A 14,971-nucleotide genomic window follows, 5' to 3' on the forward strand; every position below is an offset into this window, starting at 1 on the left:
CCCCCCCCCCCTCCCGTCCCCGCCCTGCACGTCCCCAGGCTCTGCTTCAGGAGTAGATCTGTGTGTGCAGAGCTGGGAGTGCCCCGTGCTGTCCCTGGGGCCGCTTTTCAGCTCCCTAAAGCAGCACAGGGCAAGGGATGCTCTCTGTATCCCCGGTGGCATTGGGCAGGTGGCTGGTGGTAGCCCCACTCCTGTGGCTGTTCTCCATGGGGCAGAGGTAAGGGCAGCGTGCCTGCACGTGTGTCCAGTGTGCAGCAGGGTGCATCGGTCAAGCTGTTAGGAAGCATCCACCCCTTTCCTTCTAAGGAGTTTTTCCCCGAGTGCTGTGTTTCTCTTGGCTTTTTACACTTTCTTTTTTTATCCTCTTTCCAGTCCGTTTTCCCTTGGTTTATGGGCTGTGCTTCCTGCTCCGCACTGTGCCCTCCCCATACTGGGGGTCCCCACGCTTCGCCCCTGCCAGGCTGCAGCACAGCACGGGGTAACCCTGCCCTGGGTGCTGCGGGAGAGCTGAGCTCCCACCCCCAGCCCGTGCTGGGATCCCCTTCCTCGCAGCACACGTGCCGAGCAGAGCACCCATTGGTTGGCAGCACAGCGGTGTTGGCGAGCAGAGCCTCGGCAAAGGGTTTGATGCTTCCCAGAAGCACGAGGGGCTGCAGCCAAAGCCTTTCCCAGACAGGCTGGGGGCTTGCTGTGCACCCCCAGGTGGGGGTATACGCAGTGGGGCTGTTGGCGTCACATTGTTAGAGAGGGTTGGGGTTGGAGAAGGTGTGAGGTTGGCCATTCCTGTTGCACACAGCTGGGGGAGTTTGCTGGGATGGCAGCAGAGCGTTGCCTCCATCACCATCCATGGCACAGCACGGAGCTGGCAGCAGCTTCTCATCCCGAGAGGGAAGCAGAACCCCACAGCAGCCCCCCGCCATGCCCTTCTGCTCCGCCCGCTGCCCGCACACCTCGGCTCTGCAGAAAGCTGCTGGAGGGGCCGTGCTGCTCCCCACCCCCTTCCTCTGCTCTAAAAGCAAATCTTTGTTCTTGCGGAGCGCTGGCTGCCGGCCGGCTGTCCGCCAGCCAGATGGAAAGGCACGGGGGCTCTCCTCCCTTCCCAGCTCGCTTGCTGCAGGCGGCCCCTCCGCATCTCGAGGTCTCCCGTTGGAGCTGTGCCAGGCGCTCAGGGCTCACTGTTATGGGCTGGAGCTCAGCTCTGCAGCCTGTGAGTGGCTAATAGTTTTCCAGCCCTGCCCTGGTGCCCACTGCTGGGTTTATGGGGTGTCCTTGTGTCCCCATCTAGCAGTGCCTGCGATGTCACCAGGTGCTCCCTGCAGCCCGGTGCCTGGCTGAGCCCTTCACCCCTGGTATCCAGCCTGTCCTGGAGGAGGTGGGGAGCAGGGAGAGGTGGGGAGGGGGCTGCAGTCTCCCTGTTCGCCTCTTCAAGGGCAGCGAATGGGCAGGAGGGGTGCCTGCTGCCAGCCCCGGATGCCAGCCATTCCCTAGCTCTGAGTTCATGGTTTTGGCTGCTTCGGCCAGGACGGGGGCTGTCATGCTGAGCTGGTGAGCAATGAGAGCTGCAGCTTTCCTGCCACAGCGCTGCCTCTGCCTGGGGCTGGGGAGCAGAGCCTGGCATGCCCAGGTCTGCGGGTGCCCAGCTGTGCCAGGTCAGGGCCCGGTGCCTCTGGTTATGCATTCAGTCCCGTTTCCTGACCCCAATGTACACTTTATCTCTGGGGCTTTCACCTGTTTTTCCAACTCCTCCTTTCCTGCACGCTGTTTTGCTTGTCCCTCTGCTTAGTGCCAGCTGTGCTGCCCCTACGAAAAGGATGAGGGCAGGGATGGGGCTGCTGCATTGTCCTGGCTGTGCTGCTGGTGTGAGCCAGTGCCTTGGCTGTGGCAGAAGGGGCTCCTGGCTGCGTTTTGGGATCGTGCCACCACGTGCCCACTTCACACAGAGAGCGTTCTATGGGCACGGTGTTACCCTTTGAAGCTGCTGCCCTGTGAGGCTGTCACCGAGCAGTGCTATCAGGTGGCTGTTGACGCAGCTGCTTTCCTGCAGCCCTCTTATCTCCCGTTCTCATATGTGGGCTGGGCAGGGGGTGCTGCACCGCTGGGACCCATTCCAGGGCTCCTTATTGCCATCCCAGCCTGGGGGACTGCATGGGGGGGGACTGCATGGGGCGTGCACACTTCATTGCTTTGTTGGTGTGCCGGCCGTGCCGTGACGCAGCTCTGCTCTGTGCTGTGCCCGGCTGGGGCTGCTCAACCTTCAGCCCCAGTGCAGGGCAGCCCTGCTTCAGGTCCTGGATCGATAGCCATTACCTTGGAGCATGGCCGGGTGCTCCATTAGTGCTGCAGGCCCCCATGCTGCAGGCAGGGATATAACAAGGAGCTCACCTTGGCTGTGTTGGAGGGAGGGTGCTCAGGCTGCTGGCTCTGTGGATGGAGATCTCCGGTCCTGGGGTAAGCCCTGGGCTCTCTGTGCTGGGGATGTGGTGTGAGGGTGCTGTCCCTCCCCCAGGTGCAGCCGGCAGGCTGGAGGTCTACATGCCGGCAGTGCTGGAAGTGGAGATCGGGAGCACAGCCAGGCTGGAATGCAGCTTCTCCATCCCTGGAGACGTCCCCTTCACCTCCATCGAGTGGTTCTATGTGAGTGCTGTGGGGTTGGGTGGCCAACGTGGGGCTGTGCCCAGGGCTCTACATGGGATTCGTTCCCAGGTCAACCACGGTCACTCCAATCGGGTGAGGCTGTGCGTCATCACTGCCACTGGGGCACGGATAGATGAGACGGAGTACAGCGAGAGGCTGTCTGTGGGGGAGGACAAGGCCCTGTCCATCAGCAAGGTGACAAGGCAAGACAACGGCAGGACCTTCATCTGTCGGGTTGGGGCGGACAGCCAGGGCGTGGGGGAGAACCGCACCGAGCTCAACACCTACAGTGAGTGATGGGGCGGCCGTGGTGAGGGGATGGGGATCCTGTCCTGTTCCTCCTAATGCATGGAGTGGCTTCTTCCAGAGATCCCCATGACCCCCGAGATCACACCCAACTCAGCCGGCATCCCTGCACAGAGCAATGACATGTCAGAGGTGAGGAGAGGTCCCCAATTCCCCATGCCCGTAGGGGCACCCCCTGGGCTGTGCCGTGCCCATGGTGCTCCCTGCTGCTGCAGATTGCTCGGTGCAAGAGCGAGAACAGCTTCCCGTCCCCCAACATCACCTGGTACAAGAACGGGGAGCTGCTGCTGCAGGAGGAGGACAGTGAGTTGGGGTGGGGATGGGGTTGGAGAGGGGCGGGATGACCCTCCCTGCTTGCGGGCTGGGAACAGCGGCTGCATCTCCTGCAGAGACGAAGATCCTGACCACGGTGATCCGCCCGTCGAATGGGCTGTACACGGTGATCAGCACGCTCTTCAGCAAGGTGACACGGGAGGACCGCAGCTCCCTCTTCCACTGCACTGTGCACTACTGGCTGCGGGGACAGATGCACACGAAGGACTCTCCGCGGGTGAACATCACTGTGTTCTGTGAGTCGGGGGCTGGAGGCTGTTCCCAGTGCTGTGGGGGAGGGGGGTGGGACCCACAGCCACCCTGCCCTCTTCCTCCTCCTACAGACCCCACAGAACATGTGGAGCTGCGCGTGGTGACCAAATCGGGGATGGTGAAGGAAGGGGATGATGTGAAGTTGGTCTGTGATGCGGATGGGAATCCGGCGCCTGTCTTCAGCTTCTTCAAGAAAGAGGTGAGGGGAGGTTCTGGCCCCTCTCCCTCAGCTCTCCTGTCCCAGGATGGAGGGGCTGAGGGCTGTGCTGTCCCCGTGCCCACAGCTGGAGGACAACTGGCAGGATGTGACCTCGCTGGCGGACACCAACAATGGGGTGCTGATGCTGCACAATGTCAACAAGAGCAGCAGTGGTCTGTACAAGTGCCAGACGCTGAATTTGGATGAAATGACACAGCACGAAGGGGATGTGGAGCTGATGGTGAACTGTAAGGCTGGGGGACAGGACACTGTGCACCCTGTGGGTGGTACCCCCTCCCTCTGCTCATGCTGCCCTGCTCCCCATCCCTCTCCTAGACATCGAAGGGGTCCAGGTGAAGATGGAGCCATTCTCACCCTTTCACGAAGGGGACAGCGTGAGGCTGAGCTGCAGTGCCCACAGCCCTGTAGCTCTGGACTACCAATGGAGGGACGCGAAGGTGAGCAATGCTCGGGTGCTGCCATGCTGGAGTGCCCCATGGGGCCCATTCCTGCCATGGAACGTGAGGGGTGCTGAGCCCCAGCCTTGGGTTTCCCTCTCCAACAGGGCAGGAAGGTGGCAGAAGGCAACCAGCTCCTCTTGAGCAACCTCACCTTCGAGACCTCCGGCAACTTCAGCTGCAAAGTGCAGGCACGCAGCGTGCCGGGGCTGGAGCAGAGCAAGCAGGTGGCCGTGGCCGTGCGGGGTAAGGATGGGCCCTGGGTGAGCTCCTTGCTGCTTCTGTCAACCCCGTCCCATGGAGAGAAGCAGACACTCGCCGTCTCTTCCCGCAGGGAAGCCGCGCATCGTGGCCATCAGCTCCCCGCTGTACGTGCGGCAGGACGAAGTGATCAACCTGACCTGCAAGGCCATCGCCTTCCCTCGGCCCTCCGTCCACTGGAACATCAACGGGACGGTGAGGGCTGGGCGGGGGCTGTGGGAGGCTCTCAGGATAAGGGCTGTGTGTGAGTGCTGAGCTCTGTGCTTTCCCGTATCCCTACAGACCCATGAGTACATGGAGAACCAGCACGTCACCAGCAACCTGACGGTGCGTGTGAGCCACGACCTGCTGCGAGCAGGAGCCATGTGCCGGGTGTCCAACGCGCTGGGGGTCAGCGAGAAGCACATCCAGCTGCTGGGTGAGCCCCATCTGCCCCCATTTCTCCTCTGTCTGCTCTGTGCCACTAAGAGTCATGCTGCTATCTTGCCTGGGGAGGGAGCCTCCTGCATCTGCTGCTCCTCTCCCTGTTCAGATAGGGAATGAGGCTCTGTCTCCACCTACAGGGGTGGAAAAGCTGCTGCTTGCTCTCATCCTACTGCCCAGCAAGGCCAGCAAGCTTCCTGCAGGGCAAGGGAGCAAAGGGATGGCTTGGGAGGCTTGCAGGAAACACTGTGAGCCATTGTCCTGCAGCTGGGAGCAGAATGCAAAGTGTGGCTGTGTGGGTACTGCTCTATCAGACCATATTGGGGTTGGATATGTTGGATATCAGGAAAGATTCCTTCTCAGGAAGAGTGGTCAGGCGCTGACACAGGCTGCCCAGGGAGGTGGTGGTGTCACCATCCCCAGAGCTCATCGAGAACTGTGGAGATGTGGCACTTGGAGACGTGGTTGGGGATGGGTTGGGCCTGGATTTGGTGATGTTAGAGGTCTTTTCCAACCTCCGTGATTCTATGATTTCTGTGCTGACATCTGCGTCCTACAGACAGCAGGGAGTCCTGCGGTGCTATGCTGGGGAAGGAGCTCCTTTTCTTACCTCTAGGAGCACAGGAGGTTTGATGCACGTTCACCTCCTCTCCTCTCACATCTAGATCAAAAGACCTCAGAGAGCAAAGGCATCATCATCGTGGCCATCATCATCTGCATCCTCGTGGTGGCCGTGCTGGGCTCCATCATTTACTTCCTTCACAAGAAAGGCAAGATCTCTTGTGGCCGCAGCGGCAAACAGGACATGTAAGCACCGCCGCCCTCGGGGCAGAGCCGCTTTGCCATCACCACCGCTTCCCATCCCATCCCACCTCACCCTGCCCAGCACGGCAGTCTGGGCCGCTTCCAGCTTCCCGCGATGAGGAAGGAGCAGAGCTTTAGAGCAGCCGAAGGACCCATCCCCAGGGAGGGGCCGTACAGCCCAGGGCTTTTCCCCCAGCTGGAGCTTTGTCCCCAGCTGTCCCCTGCCCCACGGCGTCCCCCGAGGCGGAGCCCGGGGGCTCGGTTGGTTTCTCTCCCCCCCCAGCCACGTGCCCTGGGCTATGGCAAAGATGTCTCAAAATTGTCACCTCCCTCCCTTAGCACAAAGCCAGAGGCACGTAAAGACAAGAATGTAGTTGAAGTTAAGTCAGATAAACTTTCCGAAGAGGCGGGGCTCCTGCAGGGTGCCAACGGCGAGAAGAGGTCGGCTGCTGACCAGGTAGGACCGAGCATCGTGTGCTGGGGCCAGGGTTGTGCTGCAGCTGGGCAGCAGCCAGAGGTGCTCCAGGTAACGCTTTCCCGTCTCGCAGCTCTCCCCACCCTGCATGGGCCTCCATCATCCATCAGCAGCGCTCGAGGAAGGGCTGGGAGGAAGGGGAAGGGGTGGATGTGCTGCTGCTAGGATATGCAGGGCAGCTCTGCTCTGTGCCAGCCCTGGCACCTCGGGGAACAGCTGCCTGGCTGTGTTCCGTGCTGGCTTCTCCTGGGGCTGCCCAGGAGAGTTGGAGGAAGCAGCTGCACGATCAGCCCTGGCAGAACTCAGCCCAGTGCAGGCTGAGATGGCAATCCCAGGGCTGAGAGCCCCCGGGGGGCTGCAGGAGCTGTTCCCAGTGCCTGTGCCAGGCAGTCGCCGTGCCAGGGCAGGGCTGTGCGCGCTCATCTCCTGGGATGCAGCACCGGGCAGGCTGCCTTAGATTAGAATGGCCCCAGCCCCGCTCCTGCTGCCAGCACGGCTCGCTGCTCACTGCCCCATGCCCTGGGATGGTGCTCGCTCCTGTTCTTACCCCCACCTCTGCTTTGTTTTGGTAACTAACTGCTTTCCTCTCCCCCCTTTTCTCTTTGTTGGCCTGAAGAGCGAGAAATACATCGATCTGAGAAACTAAAAGAGGGCGATCTCCGAAGTGCTTTCTTCCTTCGATCCTTTCCTGCTCTTGGATGGCCTTATCCCACTCTGCCCCACACCTGGGGGGCACAGCCAGAGGCAGCGACCCCCCCTGACAGCTCACAGCAGGCTGGCGGGTTGTCGGCTCAGCAGCAGCCTTCGCTTACTGCTACAGAGAAGCCAACAGCAATACTCACACCCCACTCGGCTACCTACCTGATGGAAGGGTTGGAGGTTTTTCTTGTTTCTTTTTCTTGATCTTTTTGTTTTGTTTTGTTTTTAATGGAAATCTGTTCTGTAGGTGTGTAAGGAGGTTTGGATGAGTTTTACCCCAAAACTTGGCTCAGAAAAGCTGATGGGACGTTGCTTTGCCAGCAGGCAGCATACAGGCACCCGGGGTGTGCAGCTGGGAGGGGAAGGGCTCTGGTAGGGGGTGGGGAAGGGCTGTGAGAGCCCTTAATGCCAGGCAGGGTTTTGCTCTCAGACAGGTGCCTGAGCTCTGAGCTTCCCAGCTTTTGGGCTTTGCTGAGCAGGGGGGGAGGTGGGATTGCTGCAGGATGCGCGGCTGCTGGCGGCGCTGGGCTGCGTCTGGGTGTGAGCCGAAGGAATGCGAGGTCAGCGCCAGGCAGCGACGGCTCAGGGTTGGATTTGTTTTCCTTTTTTTTTTTTTCTTCATCATCTTCCCTTCTTTTTTCTTCCTCTCTTCCTCTTGTTTTTTTTCTATTTCTCTCTCCTTTCCCTCTTCCTCCCTTTTTACCCCTTTCTTCTTTATCTCCTGCCTTTCTTTTTTATTCTTTGCCTAACACGCATCAGCCCCAGGGAAAACTCCTTCATTACTTTCTCCCCCCCCCGGGTCCCACAGGAGGGATCAGGACAAGCAGAGCTCCCCCCAGCCCTTCCTCTGCCCCTCCTTGCCCTGCCCAACCCAGCTCCCCTCTGCCACCCCTGCGCTGCAGCAGGACCTCAGGTCACCAGGAGGAGGGACAGATTCTCCCCCCCCCACCTCCGGAGCTGTAATCGTGAGCTGCAAGTGTTGTCCAAACAGATGCTTTGGTTTATATATATTTTTGTTGGATGGTGTGTACATTTCCAGAAGTTTTTGTCTGATATTTGCAAGGTTTTTTTTATATATGTGAAAATAAAGTACCGAGTTCAAAGCTTGGGGGTGGCTTTGTTCCTGGGGGTGGTGATGCTCTGCTTTGTTCCATCGGGTTCCCAGTGCTGGGAATGGCCAACTGCTGAGATCCCAACAGCTGATGGGTCTGTATCCACTCTTGGATCCTTTGGATGCCAGCAGATAATTCTTATTAATGGGTTCTAACACAGTTTAAGAGGTAATTGTACCCCTGATACTAAAGTAGGTGAAGTAGCTTATGAGGACAGTGGTAGCTTGTAGTAGGGAATGCCAACCATCACTCGTAGAGATATTAACAAATATGTTCAATTTCTCATAGGTTGAGACAGAATACCAACAAGAATTTCAGATTCTAACATAATACTTACAGTAGATAATTCTTTAATTATCTTTATTATTTATTATTATTATTATTATTTAATATCTTTATTATTTAATTATTAAGTTGATTTTACTATAGCTACCATTTTAGTTTATTTCTAGCCCCTGCAGATACCAATAACTGCTACTAATTAATAAGTAACAGTTTTATTAGAGAGCAGCAAATTGTAACAGCCACTCAACCTGATTGGCTTCACAGGAGCCCACAGGAACCATGAGCATCGATTTGGGCCTCAGTTACACAGTGGGAACCAAACTGTCCCTGTTAGACCAAAGTTAAGCCACTTGGACAAGTCAAGCCACTTATTTCAGGTCCAGTTGACCCTCTGTGTCCTTGCTCGACCTTTGTGTCCTCATTTGACCTCTGTGATCTCATTTGACCCCAATTAACCTCATTTGACTTTTCTGACCACTTATTTTCTGTGATTTGACCTCGCTTGACCTCTGTGTCCTTATTTGACCTTTAGGACAACTTATTTTCCTTGAGTTGACCTCACATGACCCCTGTGACCTCACATGACCTCTGTGACCTCACATGACCTTTCAGACCACTTATTTTCCTTGATTTGACCTTGCTTGACCTCTGTGACCTCATTTGACCCCATTAACCTCTTTGACCTTTCGGACCACTTATTTTCCTTGCTTGACCTCTGTCACCTCATTTGACCTTTGTGTCCTCGTTCAACCCCAATTCACTTCTTTTGACCTTTCTGACCACTTATTTCCTGTGACTTGACCTCACGTGAGCTCATCTGAGCCCCCGTGTCTTCATTTGACCCCCAATTAACAACTCACCTTCATTTGGCCTCATTTTAGCAACATGGCAACGGGCCCTTTGCCCATCAGTGCATCACAGTGGAGCAGAGTCCAGGCACTCTTCCCAACCCTGTTGGACCCCACAGTCCCTCATGCTTCCATCTAAGCCCACAACACACAATTCAGTGCAGGCAGTGTTCTAAGAGCATCTCTGCCCACCAGTGGCTCACAGGCCCAGCAGGGTTCATTGGGCACAGTCTCACCAAGTGCATTCATTAGACCTCAGGAGAACTCTAGATACGCTGCACTATGCATGTAAACACATCACCTTGAGTTCTGATCTCTCCATATAATTTTCTGCATTTCACAACCACGTGAGAGACGTAAAAACGAGATGTAGTAACTGTAAGAAGAGAGTAACATCTGCTGTGAGAGACCAGCAGGATCTGTGAGAGGCAGATGGGCTCCGCAGAGTGGGATTGATGCTTCAGGATCTCCCAGACCCCAACCAGCACTGCAGGCTCCATCAGCAGATTCCTTTTGCACTCTTTTAATGGATAGGAACAAACTTGTTGATGTGACTCTCAGACTCACAGATTCTTATGGATTCTGTAACCTGTTAGTTGAGATTAGTATGGGACCATATGCTCTTCTGTGGACTTATTAGCATTAAGTCCCCATCCCAGAGCTGGGTACTCTGATCAGGCAGACTCCAGCTGGATGTTCCCCTCTCACAGAACCAACACAACGCAGCCCATCTGCTACAACAAAGGAAATTTTATTTAAAAATAAAACTTTGTTTCGTTTTCTTTTTTTCCTTTTTACTGACACAGGTGAATGAAATCCCAAAGAAGCTCTTAGTGGGCAGCATACGAGAATGGGAACAATTAATAAATAACATTAGTATAACCTCTAAACATTAACAATGCATTTGCAAACAAAATGAGGACTTTAAACCAAGTGAACCTTAAAGCTCAGCTACTCTCTGTAAGAATATTTACCTTCTGTTTTTCCTTATTCTTTACAGACCTGAAAGGATTAAATACTGCTATTATATTTTATATTAATGACACTATTATACTTCTTTTTAAAATATTTTTTTTTGTGTGAAAATCTCAACATTTTTAACACTGATATTATACAAATGGGTATTTGTCATTCAAGAGAAAGAACAACTGTTCCTCTCCCACCGGGAGTTTCAAAAGAAAAAAGCTTTCTAGGAGGAACTTTAAGAATAAGCTTCCTTATTCCCCTCTGGTTTCCAATGTGGCACCTTGAAGGAAGTGCCCAGGGAGTTGCATTTGTAATTGCTCAACTGGAAAACAACCAACCGAAAACCATGTACAGTAATGACCCCACCTCAGGATTAGCTACAGTAATGCAGTGAGCCTCGCGCAGGGAGCAGCACGCTGTTCTCCTGGAGCAGGGCTCAGCAAAAGGTGAGCAGCAAAGGCCTTCTGCAGAAAGCAGGGCTGCTGGGAGGCTGCAAGCCTAAACCTGCATCTCGTGCAGGGGCAGGCAGAGCAGGGCAGTGCAGCAGACAGGCTCCAGCACACTCCTGACAGGTTATGTCTCCTTGCAGAATCCCGTTCAGCTGTGGTGGCATCCAACTCACCGAGTCAGCGGGGCAGACAGATGCTGCTGCTGCTTTCCTGCTGCTCCCACACGTTCTGTGCCCCAGCCCTCACTGCACAAAGGGGTTTCTGCTTGCTTTGTGCCCTGGCTTGGCAGGTGGGGGGGAAAAACAGTATTTTTTATTGTGAGCAGAACCCGTATTTTGTTACGAGCACAACCGATCTTGTTCCTACAATTCTACCACCTTCACACTGAGCTCAGTGCAGCACCGCTGTTAGGAACAGGTAGAGTAGGAAACCTCCACAGCTGAAATGCTACAAAACACAGTGTTGAAGTGACAACTGCCCATCTCTCTCTCTCTCGCCCCTCCTTTTCACACTTTTTAAAGTAATCTCAAAGGCAGCGTGGGGCTTTTTCTTTCCACGGAGGGATACCCAGATCCAGCCCAGTGACACAGCATTCCCTTAAGAAAGGCACGAGACATTTGGGTTTCTCTTGTTGAAGTAGCGTCACAAAGTGAACTTCTTAAGAATAAAGAACGAGGGGGTGAAGGGAAAGAAAGAGAAAATAGCATCAGGCTCACCTTTCTGAAAGAAAAACAGTAAGAAAAATACACTGTACAGTGCCTGGGTGGACTTCACAGAGCACAGCCATAAAACACAGGCAGGACTCTGCTGCACTTCAGTGGTGCCAGCAAACGCTTACACATCTAAGGAAGAAAAGCCAAGGCTTAAGTTTCTTAACTCAGTTGGAGACACAAACAGTGCACAGAAAGGACACATGCAGAAAAATTAGTGATACATGCCACAAAGATTGCTCTCTAATCTCTAATACCTGGAACAACATCTGCAGGAACGTCCCTTGGCACACACAGCCCCAGAGGCAGGCCTGCATAAAGCTCTGCTAGGTGTGGGTCGTTCAGCATCATGGCCAGCCTGGAACCAAGGGCTAGCAGGGGATGGGGCACCACTGCTCCAATGGCACACGCTGTGCAAGACAAGAGTTAAGGCTTTCCAGCTGGTTGCACTCAGCTCCTGGCAGCCCTGGCAGCAGCAGCCCTGCCTGCGTGCTGCAGCCTCACGCCACACTTGAGCACACTTAGGCTGAGTTTACACAGCAAGGCAGAACTGAAGTGGCTCCAACACCAACACGGAGCGAGTGGCAGCACTGGAGAGGAGGGAAATAAAGAGCAGTGCTCCCTCTCAACACGATTTTTACGTGGGTCTCCAGGACAAAGCCAGAAAATAACTCCCAAGCACTAGGACTGGATGGTCAGGCTCACAACTGCAACGTGCAGATGGGCAACGAGAGCACCCAGGGTTGCCCAGATCCCTGCTCAGCAGTGCTGGTGCTGGGCTCACTTCCCAAGAATCTGCTGCAGACACAAGAACTGCCGGGCATCACTGAGCACAGTGAGAGCAGGGCTGGGTCAGGGCTCTGCTGCCTGCTGCACTGCGGGCACAGGAGAGGGAACAGCTCTGCTTCCCCGAGCACAGCATGAACAGACGTAGCCCCTCTGCCAGGCCAGACCCTGCTCTTGGCTGCCTGACCTCTCTGCAGCACTGCAGAGCTCGCTGCTGGCTGACAGCAATCATCTCAGCAGCGTGCTGCATTTGCAATTTCCAGCCCCAGCCCCAAAATAGCAACAGCAGCGATGGCATCAAGTGTTGCATTTAAGAGATCTCCTTACAGCTTCAGAGAAATGCAGAAAGGAGAGGAGTTAGGACAGACTGCTCATGCTTTTAAACTGCCTGGACCCCGCATTATCAATTTACAAAGCTGCAGGTTTAGAGAAATACCAATACCCCACACAGAACAAACATCTGATGCTTAGTTTCCTATGCTAACATTAGTTAAGTCCCCTCTGCAAACTGCAAGCTGCCTCGCTCAGATCTGGAAGCAGCAACCAGATCCTTTAAAAGCTTCAACTGCATCCAACAGCCACCGGCACTCCAGCAATATTTCACGTTGTAACCCTTTGCCCAGTGACTGCTGCTGCCCTCCCAGTGATGCAAATAATGCAGGACATGCTGTGCAAGGCGAGCAGCCCCTCGGTGTGCACAGAGCACCGTTCATCCAGCAGGCTGTGACGTGCGGATCCTACTCCATTTAAATCCCCTCAAGAGGAACTATGCTTCTCACACACCAGGCATATTATGCACAGAGTTAAGGAGCTGAGTATGCAAGTCAGGTTTTTGCAAAGTGACTGCCCAGTACTGACTCGTAAAGCCCAGTGTGATTGTTTTACAAATGCAGAGGTTTCCCAGATCTGCTTCAACACAAGCTCTGGCAATTCCTTGGAGTAAGGGCAGTGCAAAGAAGAGCCCCCCGTGTTGTTTTGATAGCCATGCAGAGAACTGCTGCGTTTATTTTACTGCAAAGCAGATAAGATACCAACAAATACATCAGCTGCATCTACCGATCCCACAAAACAGCCTGGCACAAAGACAGCTGGCTCCCAAGGAAGCTGTCTGAAGGAGACGATGGAATGTGTGTGAAGGCCACTAGTCTGCAACAGCCACCATGCAGTTAAGATAAATAAAACATCATATCTACCAGGTGCAACATTCCTAGAGAAAGAGCATCCGGTGGTGCTGCCCAAGCCCAGCAAGGCTGCAATCAAGCTGGAGCACCGAAAGCACAAAAGGCTCAAGGCTACAAAAGGAGCAGCACCGCCAGTTTTCTGCTCTCAGCTCAGCTTCTTCCCACCACTCCAACGCATGCAGAACTCTCAGCACATCTTGCTCCCTGGAATCTGGTGCTGCCAGCACAGCTGGCATGAGGACACTTACGACAGAAATCCGACTCCAAGATCCAAAATGCCTGGCAGATGCTGGTCAGGCTATCTCCAAGCAGAAAAGGACAACTCAAATCATAAGCAATAAATGCTACTGTTACAGGTAAGAGGGAAACGCCGTGGCAAACAGGAAGCAATCAAGCGATTTCTTCCAAGGTCTCCTATTTATTCCCAGCAGAAAGTGACCTCTCAACTGCTCTAAAAAGCCTGAGCCAGATACACAGCAGCGAACAGGTCCAAACCTAGTACCATGAACCACAGGACACACCACACCGACCCGGAGACTTTGTTTCTCAGAGCATTCACTTAGAATTCACAGCACAACACACTTCCCCCAGCCTCCAGGGCATCAGCTCCGGGATCCCTCATTACGAAACCTTCCTCTACTGACACCCTGGAAATAAATCTGTTCTCTCAAACAAGAGGTAGGGGTAAAGGACTCCAAGACACACACTGTATAAAACACCATTCCGCTCCATTCCATTTCACTGCTTTGAAATCTGGAACCACAAAAACCTGATAACTGATTCTCTTAAGAGGCAGGGCTGACCTCTGCACGAAGTCTCTAAAGGAACCCCCTTCCCCTTTGGTGAGTAGCCGGGCTACGGCTGCCCAGGCAGCTGGTCCACAGAAGCTCTAGGTGTGGAGGTAATGTGCTATGTGGCCACGTGTGCAGGGGAGGAAATGGAAACAAACTCACGGAGAATATTCTTGGCCATTTCAATATTGTTATGTGCAATGACCAGAGCTTTCTGAATGTCCTGATATGAGTAGCCTTGGCTCATGAGGTTCTCAATCTCGCTGGAGAGCTGCAGCGATGCCCCGGTGCTGCTGCTGGCTGCTCCTGGCTGGCAGCTCCCTGCTTTGCGCTCAGAATTGATTCTCCGTGGCAGCGGCTTCGGAGGCCTTTCTGGAACTTGAGAGCCATCCGAAAAACCTGGAAGGGAAAACAAAGGAGTCAGTTTGGGAAAGGGCACGTGACTCTTGAATGACGTCAGTACTGGTAAGTGGCACTTAAACATGGCACTGAAGCTGGTGCTGCTTTCTCCAGTCAGCCCACTGACCCACTCAGTGTCACAGATCAGATCAGCTTCCCTCGTTGTATGCAAAAGCAGCCACAGGGATTCATTATTTGGTGGGCACATCAGGCTCATTTATTAAACTAAAGCTAAAGAAAAACTTGGCCGGGGGGGGATGCATCCATGTAAGCAGAGCTCAGGCATCAGTTTTAGTGTGAGAGTCCTGCTGTGATAAAACAGCACAGGGAATCCACAACGGACTGCACCAAACCTACTTTGCAAATGATGAATACTTGACATCACCTTAAAGAAAGCTGTATTTACCTTCCTCGAGGTACTCAGGATGGAGTTCTCTAACAGCTGAACTCGTACACAGCACACAAATCTGGAAGGCTAAGAACGCCCACACAATCCCTCTTTAGGAGTGGGCAGTGCTGGTTAGAGATGAAGCAGTCATTGTGGAGCTTTTCTAAAAGACTTCTACAAAAGCACTGAGATAGAGGAAACAAATCCACTGA

General features: G+C 54.1%; 2 protein-coding genes across 4 annotated transcripts in view; one reads left to right on the forward strand and one right to left on the reverse strand.

Moving 5' to 3' along the window:
• The window catches only part of MCAM (melanoma cell adhesion molecule), a 9,505-nt gene extending 1,553 nt beyond the window's left edge, over nucleotides 1-7,952 (forward strand). Inside the window, exons 2-15 of the mRNA XM_019623042.2 lie at nucleotides 2,507-2,634; nucleotides 2,704-2,923; nucleotides 3,002-3,072; nucleotides 3,156-3,243; nucleotides 3,330-3,509; nucleotides 3,597-3,724; nucleotides 3,810-3,972; nucleotides 4,061-4,182; nucleotides 4,290-4,428; nucleotides 4,517-4,638; nucleotides 4,726-4,861; nucleotides 5,532-5,673; nucleotides 6,010-6,127; nucleotides 6,762-7,952. Of these exons, the coding sequence (XP_019478587.2) occupies nucleotides 2,507-2,634; nucleotides 2,704-2,923; nucleotides 3,002-3,072; nucleotides 3,156-3,243; nucleotides 3,330-3,509; nucleotides 3,597-3,724; nucleotides 3,810-3,972; nucleotides 4,061-4,182; nucleotides 4,290-4,428; nucleotides 4,517-4,638; nucleotides 4,726-4,861; nucleotides 5,532-5,673; nucleotides 6,010-6,127; nucleotides 6,762-6,791 (1,787 nt within the window). The 3' untranslated portion in view covers nucleotides 6,792-7,952. The remainder of the gene's footprint in view (nucleotides 1-2,506; nucleotides 2,635-2,703; nucleotides 2,924-3,001; nucleotides 3,073-3,155; nucleotides 3,244-3,329; nucleotides 3,510-3,596; nucleotides 3,725-3,809; nucleotides 3,973-4,060; nucleotides 4,183-4,289; nucleotides 4,429-4,516; nucleotides 4,639-4,725; nucleotides 4,862-5,531; nucleotides 5,674-6,009; nucleotides 6,128-6,761) is intronic.
• Nucleotides 7,953-9,819: 1,867 nt separating this feature from the next.
• CBL (Cbl proto-oncogene) overlaps nucleotides 9,820-14,971 on the reverse strand; it is a 34,193-nt gene continuing 29,041 nt past the window's right edge. For all 3 annotated transcript variants that reach the window (XM_010723676.3, XM_010723677.3, XM_010723678.3), the window contains one exon: nucleotides 9,820-14,371. In XM_010723676.3, the coding sequence (XP_010721978.1) occupies nucleotides 14,091-14,371 (281 nt within the window). In that variant the 3' untranslated portion in view covers nucleotides 9,820-14,090. The remainder of the gene's footprint in view (nucleotides 14,372-14,971) is intronic.

This window comes from Meleagris gallopavo, chromosome 26, assembly GCF_000146605.3.
Source record: "Meleagris gallopavo isolate NT-WF06-2002-E0010 breed Aviagen turkey brand Nicholas breeding stock chromosome 26, Turkey_5.1, whole genome shotgun sequence".
Classification (NCBI taxonomy): Eukaryota; Metazoa; Chordata; class Aves; order Galliformes; family Phasianidae; genus Meleagris; species Meleagris gallopavo.